Genomic DNA, 24,142 nt, shown 5'->3' on the forward strand with positions numbered 1-24,142 from the left:
GGCCTGTGCTTGGCAAGCGGAGGGACTCTTATTCTGAAAGCGGGGAGGCCAGCGCTCTCACTTGCTTAGTCATGGTGACTTACACCCCATCTTCTTCTCCTCCTCCTCCCGCCCTCCCCGCTTTCCCCACCCGCAGTGGCGGCTATCTGCACTATGGAGGAACAGAGGAGGTGGGGCGCTCAGCTGGACGGAGGTGGGGAAGGAAGCGGCGGCAGCGGTGGTGGTGGCGGCCGCCGAAGCGGACACCGGGGGCGACCGCGGAGGGGTGTGTGCGGACGGACCAGCGGTTCTACTCTGGAGCCGTGGCACGGGCGGGACCTTGGCGCGCGCGCTTCGCTGCGCCTCCTTCTCTCCATCCCTTCCCGAGCAAACCGAGCGCGCAGTTAGGACAAAAGCTGCCTCGGATCTACCTTTCTGCCGGGGCTGCTGCGAGGCTTTCCGACTCTCTTCTTCTTCCTCCTCCAGCAGCTCCAAAGGGGCCGACCGGTGGTCGATGGGCGGGGAGGGAGAGAATGGCTGGGAATTCTTGCGAGCGGGACAGGTGGCGCCTCCTGGACTTCGGAGCGGCGGGAGCCCGAGCGCCTCCGCCTTTGTTGTGTAGTGGCACGGTGGCCGTTCGACGGGGCGCTTGTTGTAATTGCGAGAGGGAGTAAAGTACGAGGGGGTGCAGGCTTCCGGGCTTTTGCAGTTGGAGCGGGGGGAGAGGCGAGCTTTGAGGCCTGGAGGTGTTAGGCTGGGAGTTTGGAAGGGCGCAAATTTTTGAACCCGTGTTAGTGGGACCTCGGGTGATGTCGGTGTCGCACGTCTGATTCAAAGCGAGCTCGGGGTTGGCGCCTTACATTCGGTGAAAGAAACGAACGGCCCGCCGTCTGGACTGGGAAGAGAGTGATGAAATCAGAGCACTGCTGGGCCAAGTTGTCCTTAGTCGAAGAACCCGTGTGAGAGCCGTAAACGAAATGGCCGAGTTTGCATTGTGGCCGCCGGACAACCGTACTTAGATATTGGGCAGCAATTCCTTTGAAGGGAAAGCTTTGTCGTCCAGCACGCTGGGCCTGCCACGGTGACATCAACCAGGCTCTCTTCAGCGGCTCCTTTAGGTGACCTCATCCTTAATTGTCAGCTACAGCTTGGGGTGAGTGTGGAGAAGCAGAGAATGCAGAGTTGTGAGGAGAGGAATAGTGTGTCGATGGATTCTTCATTGATAATCTGTACCAACCCCCCCCCCCCCCCATTCAAAATATATTGTAATCTCTGATTTTTTGAAACTCAAGACTTACAACTCCCTCCCTTGTCATTTCTTAGGGCCCTTCCACATCTTTTGCATTTCAGAAATGCTTTATAAGGAGTTCCAGTCTACTGCAAGCCCAGGTGCCTGAGCTTGTACTAACTTGGGGCTGCAACCCAGGACTATTGAAGGCCTTGGGGGATGCTATCCGAAAAGCAAACCAAAGAGATGCAACTTTCTGTCTTGAAGAAAATTGTTCCTTCCACAATGGGCTTGCATTCACTGTTTTCCAAGCTTCCGTGTTGTTATGGATTTTAGGTTCTGTTAAATGTTATGGAAATACCAAAGTGCTTCTTGATTAAACAATGCAAGCAAAATTTGGGAGTAAAGATTATGTCATACTTTGGTTTTCATTAGCCAACAAGCTGGAGCTTTGTGGTGGTCAAATTGTTTGGGGTTTTTTTTGTATTTTTGCTGATCGAGTAATACTGTATTTGATTGATCTATCAAGTAAACCAGGAGGATTGTGCTGACTACAACTTTCAGCTGTCTTCTTCACCTGTAAGGAAAACATTTTCCATACAGGTATTTCAGCAACAATTGAGGACCACAGGTTTTCCACAGGAAATAAAGTTAGGTCTCCTTTAATTTGAAGTCAACTCCTGATGACTATCTGGCATTTCCTTGTAGTTTTCTTGACATATAAAGTAGCTTGCTACTGCTGTTTTCCTAAAGTGGATTTCCTCCCAATTGTTTCCTGATCTTAACCTTTGTTTTTCTGGAATTTCTCTGTGTAAATAGTAACCAGATCCAATGCTGCTTAGAGTCTTGAGCCTAATTATAAAGTTTGCTTTATTGAAAAGAAAAAATATTTCGGTACAATTTAATAAAATTCCTATACTGTAGAATGGAGTAAATCAGAAAGAAAGCATTTTTTGCTCTAATAAAGGTTGCACCAAAGATTGATCATTTAATTTCTATTACCAATGTGAGGAAGCCTAGAAAAGCTACATTGGGAAAAAGAATCCTAACAAGGAATTAGATCAAACTCTTGTAAGTTGGAAGCAGGCAAATACTTTTCATTAAGCAAGATACATTGCTTAATTGTCTATGTTTTTAACATCTTCCAAAAACTGATAGATACTTAACAACATAATAGCTCGACTAGCTGTAGAATAATCCTGGGAATGGAGGTATAAAAGACTCTAAATTCATAAGCTGCTTTCTCGAGATTCTCTGCAAGTGCAACAGTTTTTTGTTATATTTATTGGGATATGGGAAATTCTCACTTCAGCTGGGAATTCAGTATGCAGAGGAAGCAACTGTTATAGAGCATAGGTGGCAATTGGCAAGATTTCTTGGCATGGTGGTTTTCAACAACTCAGCCTATTTCTGCTCCATTTGCCCACTTGTCCTCTCCTTAAAGAAACCATTCCGCAGCAGGCCCAGAAGTAGCATAAGAATGGGGCGTTTTTGCATCATTGTTTACAGAGAACAGCTGAGTGAGACTCTTGTATCAAGTTCTAAAGTTGACCTCTCCTCCTAAAAAGCACATGACTTTGGAAGGTGGAAGGCTTTGTTTACCTGTAGCAGTAGATAGACATCTGCCCTTCTAGATTATCCTCCTGTGCTTAAGAACATGGTCAAAGTGTGCTTGCTTAGAATGATTATTGCTTTAATTGGATGTAGTTGCAAGATTTAAAGAAATATGCACATATGTACATTTTATTATTTAGTTCACATATATTCATTTAGTTTGCAGGGTTTTTTTCTTTTGTTCCAAACTCAGATCTGGAAAATAATTAGAAAATGGCCAAAACTTTGAAGATCTGTCTTTTTCTGATAACTCTTAATGATACCCGTATGCTATCTCTGCATAACTAAGAGTAGTGTAAGTTCTGACATGTATTTGTATGTTACAGCCAGGATTTCAATCATGCATGGCAGACAGTTCTTGACTACTCTAGCTCTACTACTTTTGGGGAGAAAAGATATGGATGCTACTTCTAAGGATATGTATCAGATTTACAAGTAATCTTGGCTGGCTTCTAACAAGTCAGAATCAGAAGCTGTGATTTCTTTTTGGCATCTATTCCCTGATTTGTTTGGGAAGGAGGAGCCAGGTTTATAATCCCTTTATTAGAAAAAAATGTACACATTTATAGACACGAGAGGAACCAAACAGAAGCAATTGAGCAGCATGTAGTAGAATGATGGTTCATTCATGATAGGTCACCTTTTGCGACAATTCCAGCTAACTCCCAACATGTAAATATTCCCATTTCTTTAATACATCATTTTCTGCTCTGATGATGCATTTTGGAAGCAAATCTTATATTAGATCAGTTTTAGCAGGAACTCGCATAGTTATGGAGATGCATGGATATGATTGTTTTGATTCCCTTCAATGATTTTTTAAAAATAAAAAATCAGGTTTTTTTAATTTAAATTGGATTTTTTTTATTTATATCCAATTTATTTTAATAAAATTATTTTAAGATACATTAATAATTTAGTTTATTCAGCATGAAATTGTGATTTAAATTGACTTGATTTAAGTCAAATCAACCCTGTTCCTTTCTAACCCTTCATAGAATATTGATACTAGAACTATGATAGACAAGAGTTCTTTAGAACATTACTAGCACACTAGACTGTTTGGACAAAAGTAAGATGTAGCCATATAGCCCTGTTGTTCCAGAGGTCCTTAATGTGCTCACCAAGTTGGGTTTATTAGTGTTAAGATAGGTAGGCTTTATTTGCCCTCTAACAAATTCCATATGCTGATATTAAAGCCTATTGATGGTGCAATTGATAACATTCTACAGAAAATATTCGGCCAATTAAAAATACTGTATTGATTTTATATTAAGGCAGCAGTTAATTAAAAATAATTGTTGGGATGGGATCTTTGCACACCTAAATTTGGGTATAGGTTGGCAAATTGATGTTCACAAGTACAACAGTGAGAACCCCTCGTACAGAACTTAAATTCCCATTTCTTCATATTTTCCAACTTTACTATATTTTTGTTATCTTAATAGGATGTTTGTGGTTTTCCCCCAACCTCTTCCAATTTTTCACCCCTGTCCTGAATGTTTTGTAACCCAGAGGAAACGAGATACTTCCTTGTGCCCAATTAGATGACTCAGTTAAGACCACATTTCTGGCTTCCTAATTTATTTCATAGGTGTGCTTCAGAAGAAAAATGCTTCCTCTGGGCACAGTTTCCATTTCTAGTTAGAAAGAACAAGCCTTTATTTGTTTATGTTGGGGCTGAGAGTGCTCCTGGTCCTCTCATTCTGGTCTGTTGAATTCTTGATTGCTTCTCTTCCGGCATGAGAGGTCAGCCATGATAGCAGAGCTTTGAATCAGAGTAATGTCTGTGGGAAAAGTGAGGTGGTTTGTGAATTTTGCTCTAGCTATTCAGGAAGGACATTAGGACACTGCTAAGGCAAAGACAGACCATAATGGGGCATATGCCCATCCTAAGGACCCTATCTAAAATTACTCTACTACACAGAGAGCAGGAAATGGGTATTATGAAGAAATTCAGACGTAAATAGCTATCTCCTTGGCAACTTGTAGCTGGTTTGCCTTAGGTCATGGGAGGTGAGTCAAGCTTGAGGAAACAGGGCAAAATGTCAAAATCCTCCATTCACATTCCAAACAAAAGTAAAGAGATCTCAGGCTGCTTGAATTTACCGTATTTTTCGGAGTATATACCTTTCCCACCCCCAAAAGAGGCTAAAAATTTGGGTGTGTCTTATACTCCAAATGTAGCTTTTTCTAAGCTTCCCCCCCAGCCCTAACAAAGTGCTAAAGATCTTCCTGGTTTGCAGGATTTTTTCATTGCTTTTCCGAAGACGTTTTTTTCCAGCCAAGTCTTTGCAAGCTTGTTTTTATTGCTACTCCCTCCAAATATTTTTTTCCAGCCCTTAGTTTTCCAGACCAGACTAAGGACACTAGCCACGAATACTTGGTAGGTAGATTATTTTCCCTATTTACCTCCCCCCAAAATAAGGTGTGTCTTATACTCTGAAAAATATGGTAATTGCTTCTGTGCTGAAATTATTGGATCCACTAGTTAGATCAGAAGCACATACAGTATAGTACATTTAGGAGCAGCCTGTCCTTTAATTCTCGAGTCCATTTTGAACCTAGAGGTTTATGTTCAATAGCTAAAAGAATCTTATGTGGCTGATGGCTGATTTGCCACCTTGAAAGCCTATAGATTCCTGCTATATGCTGCCATCTTGTCTCTTGGTGGAATAAGTCATAATTTTCACTGTATGCACCAGCTGAACTGGATTCCCCAGGCATTTGTGTGTGGCAAGTTTTAATCTCTGAAAGTATTGCAATGGTGTGTGTAGGCATCTTTCTTCTTGCATGTGACCATGTGAACTGGATATGCAACAGCCACAGTAATCTAATCAAAAACACATGACTCCCAGTCTTAATGCAATGCCATTTTTAAGAATCTTCATTGGAGAGGCACAATGAATAATTGCCGTCCATCTTGCTCCAAACATTACCTCACCTTCTGTTAAATTTCAAGGGCCTTTTATTTTCTTCACTTCATTGGATTGATTTAGATTTTTGATTAAAATGTCTTTTGTGAATAAGCCACATCTGTGGATTAAAAGAAATGGGACAGGTGGCAGTGAAGCGGTTTACAGGGATAACTTATCCTCCAGAGCCCCCTCCATTATCACCCACCTTTCTCATTTAGTCAGGTTTCTCTTGGTTTCCAGTTTGGCTTGAACACAAGGGCAAGCCATTTCTGAAATCTTGCCATGAAAACTTCAGGGACTTGCACAGACAGTTGCTAAGAGTCACCACTACTTGTAGACACCCTAAAAAGCCACAAACTATTGTGAAGAAGGAATATGAATTAATCTTACAATAGTATAATGACTCTAGTGCAAATACAGTAGTGGAGGAAATACCTACACCCCTCAGTGGCCCTGAAATGACTAAGCAGACCTAGGTTATAGCCTGCTGAGTCATAATGACTGGGTTAAGGAGCAGAGTGGCGTTGCATGGCACTCTCAGTAGAAAGGTATCTGTGCTTCTGGCTGACCTGAGGGAAGCTCACGAAAAGGACATCTTGCTCCCTCTTCTAATTGGGGGGGGAGGTGTATAGCTTAATCTGTGCAATATTCCCTCATTAAGTATTTTGAATTTTAAACTATTTTTAATTCTCTCCATTTCAAGTGTACCTGATATTCTTTGGAGCTAAAATTTGAAGTTCTCTGTCTGGCAAACCTCATATATAGTAATATCTCATGATACGAACTTAATTGGTGCAAGGAGGAGGTTCGTAAGACGAAAGGTTCGTAAGACGAAACATTGTTTCCCATAGGAAACAATGTAAAGTCAATTAATCCGTGCAACAACAACAAAAACCCACAAAAAACCGCTGCCGCCCGGCTGTCACCTTTTAAAACAGCCTGGGGGCTTCGGCGTTGGGAGGCTGCTGAGAAGCCCCCCGGCTGTTTTAAAAGGTGACAGCCGGGCGGCGGGGCTTCTCAGCGAAAGTTCGGGTTTGGGAGGCTGCTTTGAGGAGGCGGGGAAGCCTCTTGCAGCAGCTGCCACAGCCGCCGGCTTCCCCGCCGCTCGCCCGCCGAGGATGCTGACCTGCTGCCTCGCGGGGAAGCCGGGCAAGAGCAATCTTCTGCCGGCCATGGGCGAGCGGCGGGGAGTCGCCCATGGCCGGCAGAAGATCGCTCTTGCCCGGCTTCCCCGCGAGGCAGCAGGTCAGCAAGAGCGATCTTCTGCCGGCCATGGGCGACTCCCCGCCGCTCGCCCATGGCCGGCAGAAGATCGCTCTTGCCCGGCTTCCCCACGAGGCTTCCCCCATCCTCGCCCGCCACCCGCCCATCCAGAATGCTGACCTGATGCCTCGCGGGGAAGCCGGGCAAGAGCGATCTTCTGCCGGCCATGGGCGAGCAGCAGGGAGTCGCCCACGGCCGGCAGAAGATCGCTCTTGCCCGGCTTCACCACGAGGCATCAGGTCAGCAAGAGCGATCTTCTGCCGGCCATGGGTGACTCCCCGCCGCTCGCATTGGGGTGGGGGGGCTGTCAGGACACCCCCACCCCAGCACTTTGCATCCCGCCGGCTAAAAGCAATCGGGCAGCAGCTTCTGCCGGACACGGGTAATGAGCGGGACAGAGAAGCGGGGAGAATCAGAAGGCTCCTTTGGCGGCTGGAGGCTGCCTGGCTTTGTGTTTTTGGCTGGGGGAGGAAGCAGTAGGACCTTCCTAACTCCCTCCCCCCCAGCCAAAACCCCAAAGCCTGTTTGCTGCCACACGATTTAGCCAGGACAGGAGCAAAGTGACGTGGAGGAATGGGGAGCTGAAACCGGGCGGTTTCAGCTTTCCATCCATCCACGTCACTTCGCTGCTAAATCGTGTGGCAGCAAACATGCTTTGGGGGTTTGGCTGGGGGGGAGGGAGTTAGGAAGGTCCTACTTCTCCCCCCCAGCCAAATCCCCAAAGCATGTTTGCTGCCACACGATTTAGCGGCGAAGGGACGTGAAGGGATGGAAAGCTGAAACAGCCCGGTTTCAGCTTTCCATCCATCCACGTCACTTCGCCGCTAAATCGTGTGGCAGCAAACATGCTTTGGGGATTTGGCTGGGGGGGAGAAGAAGTAGGACCTGCCTAACTCCCTCCCCCCCCCAGCCAAACCCCCAAAGCATGTTTGCTGCCACACGATTTAGCCAGGACAGGAGCGAAGTGACGTGGAGGAATGGGGAGCTGAAACTGGGCTGTTTCAGCTTTCCATCCATCCACGTCACTTCGCCGCTAAATCGTGTGGCAGCAAACAAGCTTTGGAGATTTGGCTGGGGGGGAGAAGAAGTAGGACCTTCCTAACTCCCTCCCCCCCAGCCAAACCCCCAAAGCATGTTTGCTGCCACACGATTTAGCGGCGAAGTGACGTGGATGGATGGAAAGCTGAAACCGGGCTGTTTCAGCTTTCCATCCCTTCACGTCCCTTCGCCACTAAATCGTGTGGCAGCAAACATGCTTTGGGGGTTTGGCTGGGGGGGAGAAGTAGGACCTTCCTAACTCCCCCCCCCCAGCCAAACCCCCAAAGCATGTTTGCTGCCACACGATTTAGCGGCGAAGTGACGTGGATGGATGGAAAGCTGAAACCGCCCGGTTTCAGCTCCCCATTCCTCCACGTCACTTCGCTCCTGTCCTGGCTAAATCGTGTGGCAGCAAACATGCTTTGGGGATTTGGCTGGGGGGGAGGGAATTAGGAAGGTCCTACTTCTTCTCCCCCCCAGCCAAATCCCCAAAGCATGTTTGCTGCCACCCGATTTAGCGGCGAAGGGACGTGAAGGGATGGAAAGCTGAAACAGCCCGGTTTCAGCTTTCCATCCATCCACGTCACTTCGCCGCTAAATCGTGTGGCAGCAAACATGCTTTGGGGGTTTGGCTGGGGGGGAGGGAGTTAGGAAGGTCCTACTTCTTCTCCCCCCCAGCCAAATCCCCAAAGCATGTTTGCTGCCACACGATTTAGCGGCGAAGGGACGTGAAGGGATGGAAAGCTGAAACAGCCCGGTTTCAGCTTTCCATCCATCCACGTCACTTCGCCGCTAAATCGTGTGGCAGCAAACATGCTTTGGGGGTTTGGCTGGGGGGGAGGGAGTTAGGAAGGTCCTACTTCTCCCCCCCAGCCAAAACCCCAAAGCATGTTTGCTGCCACACGATTTAGCGGCGAAGTGACGTGAAGGGATGGAAAGCTGAAACCGCCCGGTTTCAGCTCCCCATTCCTCCACGTCACTTCGCTCCTGTCCTGGCTAAATCGTGTGGCAGCAAACAGGCTTTGGGGTTTTGGCTGGGGGGGAGAAGTAGGACTTTCCAGCAGACGCCGAACGCGGAAGTTCAGGTTTGTTTGGCTTCGGGAGGCTGCTGGAAAGCCGCCCGGCTGTTTTAAAAGGTGACCGCCGGGCTGGGGGGCTTCCCAGCACCCCCCCGAACCCCGAACCCGGGTTCGGGGGGGTGCTGGTAAGCCCCCCAGGCCGGCTGCGACCTTTTAAAACAGCCGCGCCGCTTCCCATCTGTCTCCTGAAGCCGAACGCGGAAGTTCGGCTTTGCCGTTCGGCTTCAGGAGACAGATGGGAAGCGGCGCGGCTGTTTTAAAAGGTCGCAGCCGGCCTGGGGTGCTGGTTCGTAACTCGAAAAAAGTTCGTAAGAAGAGGCAAAAATTTTCTGAACCCCGGGTTCGTATCACGAGTTGTTCATAAGACGAGGGGTTCGTATCTTGAGGTATCACTGTATATGCATGCCTGGCTTCACAGATTTGGGGAAGTTAAAGATGATCTGGAGAGAGGGGATATTTATTGAGTAAAGAGGTGCCTTGTGCCTCCTGAGTGAGGCAGCAGAGCAAAGCCAGAAGTGAGATATTGCCTTGGGTCATAGATTACCTAACCCAGTGATGGCAAACCTGTGGCACAGGTGGCACGCAGAGCCATATCTCCTGGCACGCAAGCAGTTGACCTAGCTCAGCTCCAGTGTGCATGTGTGTGCCATCCAGCTGATTTTTGGTTGACACAGAGGCTCTGGGAGGGTGTTTTTGGCTTCCAGAGAGCCTCCAGGGCGATTGGGGAGGGAGTCTTTACCCTCCCCCAGCTCCAAGGAAGCCTGGGCAGGGCGACACACGAGCCTACTGGGCCCACCTGAAATTGGGAACAGGCCGTTTCCAGCCTCCAGAGGGCCTCCGGGATGCAGGGGGAGCTGTTTTCGCCCTCCCCAGGCATTGAATTATGGGTGTGGGCACTTGCGCATGTGCAATAGCATATGTGCACACTCTTTCGGCACCCAAGGAAAAGAAGGTTTGCCATCACTGACCTAACCAGACCTCTTGCTTCTCTGCCCCCTGTGCAGGTATCCAGACTTCGCTGCATGCTGGGCCTCTGTAGGGAGGCCCCCGGCTTAGCCGCCTCTGCTGGTGCCCCTTCTCTTTGCCTGCGTTCCTTCATGCGATGACCACGCGACTGCTTCTGTGATGTATGCCCCGGAGTGCAAGGCGGAGGTGACCCCTTCACACAATGGCAGCCGCACCTTCAGCTACACCCTGGAGGATCACACCAAACAAGCTTTCAACATTATGAATCAGTTGCGCCTCAGTCAGCAGCTCTGTGACGTCACCTTGCGGGTGAAATACAAGGACATTCCCCCGGCCGACTTTCAGGCCCACAAGGTGGTGCTGGCCTCCTCCAGTCCAGTCTTCAAGGCCATGTTCACCATGGGCCTCCGGGAACAGGGAATGGAGATCATCCCCATTGAAGGCATCCACCCCAAAGTAATGGAGCGCCTCATTGAGTTTGCCTACACCGCCTCCATTTCCGTGGGCGAGCAGTGTGTGCTGCACGTTATGAATGGGGCCGTCATGTACCAGATAGACAGTGTGGTGAAGGCCTGCTGTGACTTTTTGGTGCAGCAGCTGGACCCCAGCAATGCCATTGGCATCGCCAACTTTGCTGAACAGATTAGCTGTACCGAACTGCACCAGAAGGCACGGGAATATATCTACATGCATTTTGAAGAGGTGAGATCCTGTGAAGGAAAGGGCACCAAGGGGAACAGGAGCATCCTGGGTATACTAGTGTCCAAAGAAGGTCTGAATTAGAATATGGCTTTGCTTTTGACTGCCTTTCACAATTCATTTTCTGTCCTTGATTATGAAAGAACAGCTCTTCTATCTCTTCCAGAGAGGCGAGATACTATTCCCCCTTTTCTGTGCTGAGAATCTTTCTTAGTCACTACCTGGATGTCTGATATAATTGTGTTTCTACAGACCTAAGGGGCTGGAACCTTGGTTATTTTGTGGTGATTGCTTAATAAACACTGAAAAGTTGGAAAAAAATAATTCTGTAGCTATCACTGGCTTCTGCCTCTTTTCAAAATTTGCAACTACCATGAAGCTAATGGGCTGGTTGATTCAGTATATATTCTGCTTTCATTCAGGAGTCCTAACTGGTGTACCTAGTACTCTTCCTTTTTTCTCCACAAATGTTTTCCCTATCAGAGGTATAACATAGAAAGAGCATAATAGACCCAAAGTCACAAAGTGAACTTCCATGGTGGAGGGTGGTCAAGGACCTGGACCTCTCTGTTCCTAGCAGAGCCCTTAGCCTCTAAACTTGCCCATCGCAGTTTTTCTGCTGGGAGAACCAATCATCTGGCTAAACAGTGCAAAATAGAAATAGGAAGACTGTATCATGTGATACTCCACAGGGAAGTGGGAGTTTTCTTGTTCTTATGAAAAATCGGCACATAGGCTTTGTGTCAATGTAGTAGCACTGCTTCATGTTTGTTCATAAGTATTGCTAAGATCCCTCCAATAATTGGCCTGTAAGAATTTTGCTTGTTTCCTTCCTTATAAGAGTAAATGCCAATCTCTATTTTGGGGGGGGGGGGGGGGGGGCGGGGGGGATTGAGAATACTGTGGGCTTGTCAGGGGAGGCCTGGCTTCCTCTTTTTCCACCGCAGGAGTCATATTCCAGCCATTTCAGAGGAGGCCTAAAGGAAGCAGGGGGGTGATCATGAATTAGCTGTTTCTGTGCCAGATCTACACTCCCTGCTGATCCAGCACAAACTAACATGGATTGGCAAAGGACCCTGGCATTGCTTTCTCCCTGCTCCAGTAGCCCCTTTGATTTCTATGCTGAATGCACCAGAAAAGAGTTTTGTTAACAGACATCAATAAAGCTTTGCTCTGTGTGATTAATGAAAGCCCATCTAGAAAGGCTGACCAAGTAGAACAGGATTTCTAATTCTGTAACCCATCTGCCTTCCTTGGGTTTCCTTCGTTGTCAATCCCAAACCTGAGTTGTATTACTTACCTTCATCTCTCTGCACATCTTTTGTTTTTGCACACTAACTTGGTTAGAATTCCTGGTTTCTGTTGGTAAAAGATTTAAAGGAAAATCTGATGAAGCCTTATCTATAGCTTCCAGCTTCAGAATTTAAGATTGGGCTTCATTAGATACAAAATTCTTACAAAGGTGACTTGAATCCCTCATTTGAATCCCCTTCCAAACTGATTGCCATGTTTCCTGAGGAAAAATTCTTCTAAAAATTGGAAACTTGCATGCTTTATTCAACTTTATTTGGTCTACTTATGATATTGCTTCAAATTTCCTTGATTTGTCTGTCATATATTCCCAAGGGATATATACATATGAATAAAATTTGCAATAGGGTTGATATTCCTGGAGGTGTCTGTAATATGGTAAATGATTTAGCTTTACTAGATAAATGGTCAAAGCAATGGAAACTGCAGTTTAATGTTTCCAAATGTAAAATAATGCACTTGGGGAAAAGGAATCCTCAGTCTGAGTATTGTATTGGCAGTTCTGTGTTAGCAAAAACTTCAGAAGAAAAGGATTTAGGGGTAGTGATTTCTGACAGTCTCAAAATGGGTGAACAGTGCAGTCAGGCGGTAGGGAAAGCAAGTAGGATGCTTGGCTGCATAGCTAGAGGTATAACAAGCAGGAAGATGGAGATTATGATCCTGCTATATAGAGCGCTGGTGAGACCCCATTTGGAATACTGTGTTCAGTTCTGGAGACCTCACCTACAAAAAGTTATTGACAAAATTGAACGGGTCCAAAGACGGGCTATAAGAATGGTGGAAGGTCTTAAGCATAAAACGTATCAGGAAAGACTTCATGAACTCAATCTGTATAGTCTGGAGGACAGAAGGAAAAGGGGGGACATGATTGAAACATTTAAATATGTTAAAGGGTTAAATAAGGTCCAGGAGGGAAGTGTTTTTAATAGGAAAGTGAACACAACAAGGGGACACAATCTGAAGTAAGTTGGGGGAAAGATCAAAAGCAACATGAGAAAATATTATTTTACTGAAAGAGTAGTAGATCCTTGGAACAAACTTCCAGCAGACGTGGTAGATAAATCCAGTAACTGAATTTAAACATGCCTGGGATAAACATATATGCATCCTAAGATAAAATACAGAAAATAGTATAAGGGCAGACTAGATGGACCATGGGGTCTTTTTCTGCCGTCAATCTTCTGTGTTTCTATGTTTCTAATACATATAGACCAATGATAGCTACCAAAATCTTTACTACCACACTGTGGGCGTGGCTTATGTATTTTGTTTCAACATCTTTCAGTGCAAATTGGGTGCTCTGGGGTGGTGCTCCAAATTTTGCTGCCAGTACTGCGTTCCTGACCGTACCCGTAGGAGCCCATATAGACACATATTGTACACCACACAATAGCCACATATGGGAGAATGATAGAAAGATAGAAAGAAATGAGGTGTAATATTAAAATACAAGGAAATGAAGAGAAACACTAGAAAGCACCTGTGTCTATCATAAAAATATATTTTTCAAACCCAGCCCATAGTTTTACTCATATTTTACAATTATCCAGAGTCTTGCCCATGGATTGTCATTCACTCTACCAAATTATAGTTTAATATTTCTGGCAGATTTAGCTGAATTTAAAAAAACCTGTTTTGCTCTTCAGAGATGACCTACTTTCCTTGGGGATCACATCTGATAAATTGAGTTTAGAAGGTGATGTGTGGAAGGAAAAATCTGCAGGGTGGTTATTTCAGCCAGTTATCAATAGTATTGGCACCTACATTGACCCTATAAGGATCCACCATTCTCCTTTTAGGATTTTTGTTACTGTAGAAGTTATCAATCCAAAATCTTTAGGCAACAACCTTTTATGACTGACAAAATAAAAATCTGTTTATAGATTCTAGAATGCTGCTAGATCATCATTTCATACTGATAATTTTTAAAAACTGTATTTATATTCTTTAAACTTAGGACAGTTTTTCATAGCAGCCTTCAACTACTGGTTGATTCTGGCTGAAGATGAACCTGGTTTTAAGAAATCTCTGGTTGGATTTCAAGTTTTGATCATGATGCTGGTCAGATATTGTTTGGACCTTGCTTTTTAACGGGCCCTGAATGGTGGATTCCTCTGCTTCTTTATCCCACCTGCCAGCGCTAGAAAAGCAGTTGCCAGTTGCAGACCTCTGGAGGCATGTGGTTTCCCTCTGTGTGACATTCAGCAACCATCCAGTGATGGTTCTGATGAGCATATCATCCATTTGGTATTGCCATCATTAGAAGGGGAAACCACCCGTCCAAACTTTTGTGCTTTTGCTCACGGTCTCTCTTCTCCTCCGTTAGGTGTCAAAGCAGGAGGAGTTCTTCAACCTTTCACATTGCCAGCTGGTGACACTGATCAGCCGGGATGAGCTGAATGTGCGCTGTGAGTCAGAGGTCTTTCATGCTTGCATTAACTGGGTGAAATATGACTGTGAGAATCGGAGACTCTACGTCCAGGCCCTGCTGAAAGCTGTGCGCTGCCATTCCCTCACGCCACACTTTCTCCAAATGCAGCTGCAGAAGTGTGAAATCCTGAAGTCGGACTCCCGTTGCAAGGACTACTTGGCCAAGATCTTCCAGCATCTCACCCTGCACAAACCCACTAATGACATACCCTGCCGTGCACCCAAGGTGGGTCAGCTGATCTACACGGCAGGGGGCTACTTCCGCCACTCCCTGAGCTACCTGGAGGCTTACAATCCTTCCGATGGCTCCTGGATCCAACTGGCTGACCTGCAGGTGCCTCGCAGCGGCTTGGCTGGCTGCGTAGTGAGCGGATTGTTCTACGCGGTGGGGGGGAGGAACAACTCTCCTGATGGCAACATGGACTCAGATGCCATTGACTGCTATAACCCCATGACCAATCGATGGTCTCCCTGTGCCCCTATGAGTGTGGCCCGTAATCGAATTGGTGTGGGAGTCATTGATGGTATGATCTACGCGGTGGGCGGCTCATTTGGGAGCACTCATCATAACAGCATGGAGAGGTAAGGGGAAAAGCCCTGAAATAATCCAGTCTTCCCAAATCTGGTTTGTATATTCTGCTCCTTTGCAGGGTAGCCTTCATGAACGCCAAAATGGTCTTATAAGGCTCTAGAGCAGTGTTTCCCAACCTTGGCAACTTGCAAGATATTTGGACTTCAACTCCCAGAATTCCCCAGCCAGCATTCGCTGGCTGGGGAATTCTGGGAGTTAAAGTCCAAATATCTTCAAGTTGCCAAGGTTGGGAAACACTGCTCTAGAGACCTGGGTGTTTATTTTATTTATTTATTTATTGGATTTTTATGCCGCCCCTCTCTGCAGACTCGGGGTGGCTAACAACAGCAGTAAAACAGTACAACAAATCCAATACTAAAAAACAGTTAAAAACCCATTATATCATACCAGTCATACATACAAACATACCATGCATAAAATTGTAAAGGCCTAGGGGGAAAGTGTATCTTAGTTCCCCCATGCCTGGCGGCAGAGGTGGGTTTTAAGCAGCTTACGAAAGGCAAGGAGGGTGGGGGCAATTCTGATCTCTGGGGGGAGTTGGTTCCAGAGGGTCGGGACCGTCACAGAGAAGGCTCTTCCTCTGGATCCCGCCAAGCGACATTGTTTGGTTGATGGGACCCGGAGAAGACCCACTCTGTGGGACCTAACTGGTCGCTGGGATTCGTGCAGCAGAAGGCTGTGTTGTTTTTTGCTCTGATAAATGGTGGGTCCTTTTTAAAGGTTTCTCCTGTTTTTCAAAAATGACATTTCTATTCAGACCTGACACAAATAGATTCAGAGAAGAGGTGTCTCAAATGTCTGCGCAATGGGATTGGACAGCTTGGGCTGTTCCCATGTGGAGGGAAAGTGATTGCTGCTGACCTCCCCATTAGCCTTTCCGTAGTAATATCAGAATGAGGCCTCCTTGGCAAAGGTAACAGGGACACCTGGATTTTTTCTTCCTCATGTACTTAGAAGTATTGAAAAAGGAAGAAAATGCATAGAAGAATTAATGGTGCAGGTGGGGAAAAAGATGGAGTGTTTTGGAGAGTCTCAAATGGTGGTAGAGAGGCCTAAAGGAAATCCACCATGCTTCATCTGCTTCCTGATTCCTTCTTCATCCAGCTTTCTCCCTTATTCAGTGCCTGCAGAGAACTGGCACAGTATATTAGCAACTGTCAATTAGCATCCTAGTTCAAGCAACATAGACAGCAGAAACAAATACCTGATGTAGCATCTCTTTTTCCTCCAGGTACGAGCCAGAGCGCGATGAATGGCAGTCAGTGGCACCCATGCTGACACAGCGGATTGGGGTCGGTGTGGCTGTGCTGAACCGTCTCCTATATGCTGTGGGAGGCTATGATGGCACCAATCGCCACAACACTGCCGAATGCTACTATCCAGAGCGTGATGAATGGGAGATGATTGCGTCAATGAAAACTATTCGGAGTGGAGCAGGTATGCGCAGCAGCAGGAATTCCATACTTGGGACTATAGATGTAAAATTTCCGCAAACAGAAACCACAGGGGCTGGGGGGGGGGGTGACTGGCCTTTCCTCTATATTTTAATGGAAATTTAACATTTTGGAAAATGGCAATATATATATACTTTTATACGAGTCACTTTCACATTGCAATTTTAAGAATGTGTAACTTGTCCCCTCTTTGCAGAATCTTTGCTCTTCTGATAGCCTATTAAGTATTCCTGTAATAAAATTGCGGAAAATGATTGATAGCAACATAGAAGCCCTTTGTCATACTCCTTTCATAAAATGAAGAAAACAGTTCTTTGTTCTGTTTTTTATTCTTTCTCAAAATGTTCAATTTTTTCCCTAAAAAAAAACAAGGCAGAGAAAATTGTCCTCTGAGCTTTCTTATGTCTACCTTCAACAGAGAACCTTCATATTTGCACGTTGTAACTAGTCTCTTCTCTTTTGTTGCTCCTTAATTTAAGTCTAAATTCTGTTATCTTAGTGGAAGAGTAAATTTGGGTCTTATGATTTAGTTCTTTGTTGCCAGGGGTGGTAGCGGTATCCAGAAATGGATAGGAATACCTAGTAGGTGTTTGCAATCGGAATATAAAATCCAAGCAGAATTAGATGCTGCCAGCACAGAGTTAAAAAATGTAACTGCTTACGATATTATTTGGGAAGGTTGAGCCTGTTAATCTTGAGGAAATGGGCAGAATTCCTGGTGCAATGAGCTGAACAACTGGTATGGGCTTGACTGCTAGCAGTTGTTAGAGATTGGCAGCAAGATCCAAGTTTTGGTGAGGTGGGGAAAAAATCACAAGCCGCCAACCAAACCGCCAATCATGCGACCGCAGGAGTATTGCGAGAGACAGAATCTTCATACCTCCCTTTTTCCCCCCAGTCCGACTAAATGGGCTCTGGATGAATGGATGTAAGCCAAGGATTACCTGTAATACAATAAACTGGACTATGAGGTGGTGCTTCAGACCCAACTGGTGATCGTTGTCCAATTTAGTTTTACACTGGAGGTCTGGATCTAAATTGAAATGGATGAACTAGAGGTTGATTTTGATTGCAGCAAGAGTAGAGATCTCATGCCTGCTAATTCCATGGTATTCATATTCTTGGGGAGATTTCCCTACATTCAAAGAGCAATGTAGCAGTTTCCTTGCTTCTTCTGTTTTATGTCAAAAAATGGACATTCTAGGTCCAAGAGTAACACTGCCTTCTACTTGAGAACAATTATCCAGGATAGAAAAGATCCCCGGGCATTGTTAAACCCTAAATACAATAGGCTTTCCACCGCAGATTAAGTTTGCAAGAGATCCTGGTCCTGAGAATGTGTTATTCCCTTGAGTGTTGGAATAATTCATGCCCATCTTAATGCTGTTTTTTCCTAATGCAGGAGTTTGTGCTCTGAATAACTGCATCTATGCCATGGGGGGCTACGATGGAACAAACCAACTGAACAGTGTGGAGCGCTATGATGTGGAGGAGGGCACCTGGTCCTTTGTTGCACCCATGAAACACCGTCGGAGTGCCCTCGGGGTCACTGTATATCAAGGCAAGATCTATGTGCTAGGTATGTTGGCCAAGGACCATAGCAAGTACCTTTTTGGCTGGATGTGGGAAAATACAGACCGCAGTCACACAAGCATTGGGTCCAGGAGTGGCTTAGCTCACTTCGTTAATGGGGTGAAAACAAAAGCCATATTTTATTTCCCACAGCTAATAATCTATTCTTGTACATATTTACTTGGATGGTTTAGTGAGGTCTTGAGTACATTACATTGAGATGCACTGGATTGAAATCAGTGGTGCAGGTGTGTGTAGAAGTGCTGTTTCTGATTAGTATGCACACTCCTATCTCCAAATAACAATTTTGGTAAGATTCCCCCATGTAAATGTTGAAGTGTTTCCATCTGCTGAAACACCAGGCTCTTGGAAATCTTTATCAAAAAAACAAGGAAACAACATCACATAATAATTATAGTGCAGGGTCATTTATAGTCTTATTTGTATGATGGCATCAAAGTTTTGCCCCTTTCAGCATAGTAAATACACGTCACCTTTCAGAACACATAATGGATGTAGCAAAGCAACAAGGTTTCCCAGCTAGAAGTCTTGCATGCTAATTATGGCTAAGGCTCTTCTACCCTCTTTTCCTTGTTGCTGAGATTCCACATGGCTGGCTGTTACCTTTTGCCAAATAGAGCTACTTTCTACCCAGGAAAGTGTACTGTGAGTACCAAGCTGTCCTGCATGGTTGAAAGTTCAGCCAAGGGCCTTCAAGGTAGCCTCTAGTCTAGCCTCTCTTGGTTAACTGCTGATTGTTTTTCTGCAGGTGGCTATGATGGACAAACATTTCTGGACAGCGTTGAATGTTACGACTCCGCCACAGATGCTTGGACTGAAGTAACCTGTATGACATCAGGCCGCAGTGGGGTAGGCGTGGCCATTACCATGGAGCCATGCTGCAAGCAAACTGAGCAGCAAAAGTGCCATTGTTAATGGTAACATGGAATGTGTTCCACTTCCCTTCAAATGGAAGAGCAAAAAACGAATTGGAGAAGATTCAGTATTATGAAATACCTACTGCAAGTTGCATTTTGCCAGAATAAAGGAAAAGTGCCAAAAAGATGAGAAATGCTTTAAATCCCATTTGAACTGGCCTTGAGGCAACAATGAAGAACGGCTCATGCCCTGTGCTTCACGAAGGCCACTACAGTAAATCTGTGGCTGCTTCTCCATGCTGCTCCTGCCTCAGTTTGGGATAGATGCGTCAGTGAAGAAGGAAGCCTCTCTGGAGAGCTCGACTCACACTGTCTGTCTCTTTTCTGGCCCCTGGCAGTGAATGGACCTTCAGGGAAGGACTTTCAAATCAGGATGGGTGGAAGTATTTTGTACATAGTGCAGCCCTGAGCCCTTCTTAGAAATGTCTATTATTCGGAGTTTGGCGACTAGTTCAAGGTTAATGTTTTGCTGGTCAAGTTGGTGCAGGTGAGGAAAGGGGGAAAGTTGTGGGCATTCCTCTGTGACTGCTGACCCACAGGTACAGTGCATCCAGAAAGGGTTCAGACTTCCTTCACTCTTGTCAATTTTTGTTATGTTGCAGCCCGATTCTGCAGTTATTGAAATTCATTTTCTTTCTCATTAATCTACGCTCAGTATCCCATAATGACAAAGTGAAGACAATTTTAAATGTTTGTAAATTTATTAAAAAGAAAAAAATTGAAACATCACATTGGCATAAGTATTCAGATCCTTTACTAAGTATTTTGTTGAAGCACCTTTGGCAGCAATTACAGCCTTGTCTTTTTGAGTATGACGCAACAAGCTTTGCATACCTGGATTGGGGGATTTTCTGCCATTCTTTCTTGTAAATCCCCTCAAGCTCAGTCAAGTCGGATGGCGGCCATTAGTAGACAGCCATTTTCAGGTCCTTCCAGAGATGTTCAGTAGGGTTGAAGTCAGGGCTCTGGCTGGGCTAGGACATTCACAGAGCTGTCCCTAAGTCTCTCCTCTGTTGTCTTGGCTGTGTGCTTACGATTGTTATGTTGGAAAGGCCAGTCTGAGGCCCTGAGCGCTGTGCAACAGGCTTTCATTGAGGTACTTTGTTCCACTCAGCTTTCCCTCAACCCAGATCAAGCTATAGGAAAGTATTAGTAACCATCAAGAGAAATAGGCACCAGAGCTAAATTTCAAGTGTTGTTGCCAAGGGTCTGAATACGTATGCCAATGTGATATTTCAGGTTTTTTCTTTTTAATAAATTTCAGACATTTCTAAAATTCTGTTTTCACTTTGTTGTTATAGAGTGCTGAGTATAGATTAATGAGGACAAAATGAATTTCAACAACAAGAGCCGAGGTGGCACAGTGGTTAGAGTGCAGCACTTTCAGCTAACTGCTAGCTGTAGTTCCACAGTTCAAATCTAACCACTGGCTCAAGGTTGACTCAGCCTTCCATCCTTCCAAGGTGGGTAATACCCAGATTGTTGGGGGCAATTGGCTGATTCTGTAGAGAGGGTTGTAAAAACACCAGAAGCTGATATGTTAAGTCTAAATGCTATTGGTAATGTTATTGCTAAATATATAAACAGGTTGCAGCATAACAAAATTGACAAAAGTGAAGTGGGGGGGTCTGAATACTTTCTGAATGCACTGTATATGAACACTGATCATTACAACTTGAAAACCTCAGGTGGACCTTTGCCTATGCTGCTTTTCTATTATCCCACAAGGAAGGGCTTACCCAGATGGCTACCTGCGTCCCCCCCCCCCTTTACCTGTGGGTGGTACATCCTCTTAGGAAAACTGGTTTTTAAGTTGTTCTCACATGAATAAAACACTTTTTGTGATTAGTTTTAATGTTTATTTTGCTTCAGTCTGTATTATTCCATTAATACTCTTCCGAATACTGTTCTGCCAAAGCATATAACACAGAATGAGCCACTGAAATATATTTAGCTCCTAGGAATGTCTACTATACTATCTACTGTTTGCCAAAAGCTTCTTTATTCACCATGATGTATTTACCAGGTTCCAGAGGTAATCACTGATAAAGCAAGGAGAATGTTGGCTGCTGTCAAGATTGATAGATTGAGCAATATCTGGTCCATAATGGGCTGAGAACGAAGAAAATGGTTAAGAAAAATGTTATCTGAGTTTCTTCCCTGATCCAACCCCCAGTTCCATGGAATGGAACATATCAGGCTCCACAACCAAAAAAGACACATTAAGATTCTTCAAAGCCAGGGGTATTAAAGTCGTATTGTCACATGACTTATCAGGACTCCCCCCCCCTTCGCTAAACCTTGCATAGGCGTGGCCAGCGCCTGACAAATCCAGACCAGGACATGAGTTTGACAGCCCTGTTCTAAGCAGTTTCCTTTATGTTCTTCATCTATAGAAGAAGTCTTTCCAAACTAAAGGAAACTACTTGCAGCATAAAACATAAACTCTGGGAGCTGTTAGGGAGGAGCTGTCTTCACTCTCTTTCGCCTTCAAACTATTAATAGCAGGGTATCTGGCTTCTCTGGAATACCCTCTTTCCCTCCCGGGAATTCAGACATTACAAAAGGATACTTCCTTTGATCAGAGGTGGTTCACAAGAATAGTCCCAGTCAATCTGGCAGATCTGATAATAAAGATGTACAAGATACCTGGAAGACATAACAAGACATGAGTTGCTTGTTCTGGTGCAGATCCTATCAATATCTACAACTGTTCATAACTACAACTGTTCATAGGCTATGTTGGCTAATGATTCACAGGCCTCGTGTCAAATGAATCTAGAAAATGCAAAGCAAGGGAAAGCTGGCTGTGCAGTGTTTTTCCTGGTGTGCTGCATTGCTTTTTGTTCAAAGCAGGATGTCTCAAAATAGTCAATATCGATTCCCAAAGATAGTAGTAAGAGTTTAGAGTAGTTTTTATTAAATTATCTTCACAAAATAAATGTTTGAAGCTTGATGAGGTTTCATGAACAGGTTGTTGAACTGAGGACTTTCTTTTTCCCATTGTCCCATTTTTTTAAAAAACATGCAAGTGTTCCAAAGATAATGCATGCATTAACTAATTACAAGTGTCCACAAATGTATATTCATAACGTCAAAGCAAAATTGTCAAACTACACGTATCTCCTTGATAAATCAAAAAGAAATTTGGGAAGAGGGGAAAATAACACACATTAGCATAGCTTTTTTATGGTTTGATCATTTTAAAAATTTAGAACGTTTATCTGGCTGTCCAACTCAAATTACTTGCATAAAGGAAACAGATAACCAAGTGGAGTAGCCTAGTCTTGTAATTCACCTTTTGCAAATGAAAATGATTAGGTAAGATTTTTACTCACATAGCTGTCATAGATTTTTCAGTTTCTTCTAGTGCTTTTTGCTGCTGCTGCCTGCTTTCTTCTCTCAAAGTCTCCAGCTGTTTTCTTAATTCAGTATATTGTGAGAGTGAAGGAATCCAAGTAATTCTCCAAAAATAGCAGAGCTCTTAATAATAACAGAGCTCCATCAATAATAGCTTCCATATTGTGGGAAATGGTGCTGTGTTACCTGGACCATGTTTCAAAATAAGTGCCTGGAAATCCCTGTCCAAAGTGCACTTCTGCACCAACTCATCATTGGTGTTTTCTTTTGCAACAGAATCAAAATCTGAGCAGAAAAGTTAAGTGATGTGCTCCCAATGAACAAGTACAAATTGCTTAGTCTTTTTGAAGAAGCCATACATGGAATTGTTCATTGGTTCACTTTTATTTTCAAACTTCAAATTAACTAAAGCAAAATCTAATTAGTAGATTTTAGTAGATAGTTAATAGAACAACATGTCTTTGTTTTCTTACTCCCAGTAAACTTTATAGATGGCAGGTGTGGTTGGAATCCTGTGGGAGCACCAATTTTAACAAGCCAGGAAGATTCTTAGAAAATATAGTACTCAATGGACAAAAAATGGAGAAGCATTTATTTATATACATATACAACAGTTAAGGTAGGTGGCTTACACTGAGAGCATATGCACCAAAGACAAATTCCTTTTGTGTCCAATCACACTTGGCCAATAAGAAATTCTATCATCAGAATTTTGAGGATCAGTTGTAAATCTCAATCACCTCGAAAGTAACTCTGGTCATTTAGAGGCTGCTCGTAAACTAGAATTACCTGTACTACTGGTTTCAACATCTTGAGAGCTATGCTGACTCTTATCATGGAGGACACAATTTCTGTGAAGCCAACAAGACCTTTTCAGGTGGCTCAGATGCTGGGCTTTCTGTTCATGACACCAGAAACACGGGGGAAATACCTTTAATGCCAAGGTAACAGGATTCCTTGGGATTCCTTGTCCTTCCTTGGGATAAAGGGTAATTTTTTTAAATCTTTGAATTCTGGTCATAAGGTGTTCTCAACAACAGATAAAATTTTATAGCTAAGAAACTCACCATGCAGTCTTACATACATTACATCACCCTTTCCTGCGTACAGTACTTTATTAGGATAAATAATGGTTGATTTAGGAGAAACCACCTGCTTTTTCTAGGAGTTTATACCATAAAAGATAGCAGTTTGGATAAAGGGAACTCATTTTAACTATTTTTTGTCTGTGCTTCTTAGCACTTATTCCTTTCTCTGCCAGTACTTTTTGCAATATACGTGCTATTATATCAGCTTCTGACTAACAGTAACTAGTAGAGGTGTTAAATCATATAAAACCAGACATAACACTAGAAGCTAAAATCATAATTCAGTGATACCTCGTCTTACAAACCCCTCGTCATACAAACTTTTCGAGATACAAACCTGGGGTTTAAGATTTTTTCATCTCTTCTTCCAAACTATTTTCACCTTACAAACCCAAGCCGCTGCCACTGGAATGCCCCACCTCCGGACTTCTGTTGCCAGCCAAGCGCCCGTTTTTGTGCTGCTAGGATTCCCCTGAGGCTCCCCTCCATGGGAAACACCACCTCCGGACTTCCGTGTTTTTGCGATGCTTCAGGGGAATCCCAGCAGTGCAAAAACAGGCGCTTTGCTGACAACGGAAGTCCAGAGGTGGGGTTTCCCAGCGAGGGGAGCCTC

The 24,142-nt window shown here is 44.6% G+C and overlaps 2 protein-coding genes across 6 annotated transcripts in view; one reads left to right on the forward strand and one right to left on the reverse strand.

The window, feature by feature from the left end:
• On the forward strand, positions 1 to 20,940 carry KEAP1 (kelch like ECH associated protein 1). 5 transcript variants are annotated; one of them, XM_070741484.1, is made up of 6 exons: positions 1 to 193; positions 10,124 to 10,787; positions 14,422 to 15,107; positions 16,349 to 16,554; positions 17,974 to 18,150; positions 18,913 to 20,940. In XM_070741484.1, exons 2-6 carry the CDS (start codon positions 10,245 to 10,247, stop codon positions 19,077 to 19,079), a joined length of 1,779 nt encoding a protein of 592 aa, XP_070597585.1. In that variant the 5' UTR covers positions 1 to 193; positions 10,124 to 10,244; the 3' UTR covers positions 19,080 to 20,940. The 5 variants fall into 5 exon arrangements, with proteins under 5 accessions (XP_070597585.1, XP_070597588.1, XP_070597587.1 ...); XM_070741487.1 differs by having other exon boundaries at positions 1 to 170; XM_070741486.1 differs by having other exon boundaries at positions 82 to 265.
• Positions 20,918 to 24,142, reverse strand: part of SPC24 (SPC24 component of NDC80 kinetochore complex) — an 8,157-nt gene continuing 4,932 nt past the window's right edge. The window contains exons 4-6 of the mRNA XM_070741489.1: positions 22,420 to 22,512; positions 21,654 to 21,730; positions 20,918 to 21,193 (exon numbers count right to left, since the gene is read on the reverse strand). Coding sequence (XP_070597590.1) covers positions 21,087 to 21,193; positions 21,654 to 21,730; positions 22,420 to 22,512 — 277 coding nt within the window. The 3' untranslated portion in view covers positions 20,918 to 21,086. The remainder of the gene's footprint in view (positions 21,194 to 21,653; positions 21,731 to 22,419; positions 22,513 to 24,142) is intronic.

This window comes from Erythrolamprus reginae, chromosome 2, assembly GCF_031021105.1.
Source record: "Erythrolamprus reginae isolate rEryReg1 chromosome 2, rEryReg1.hap1, whole genome shotgun sequence".
NCBI classification, from domain to species: Eukaryota; Metazoa; Chordata; class Lepidosauria; order Squamata; family Dipsadidae; genus Erythrolamprus; species Erythrolamprus reginae.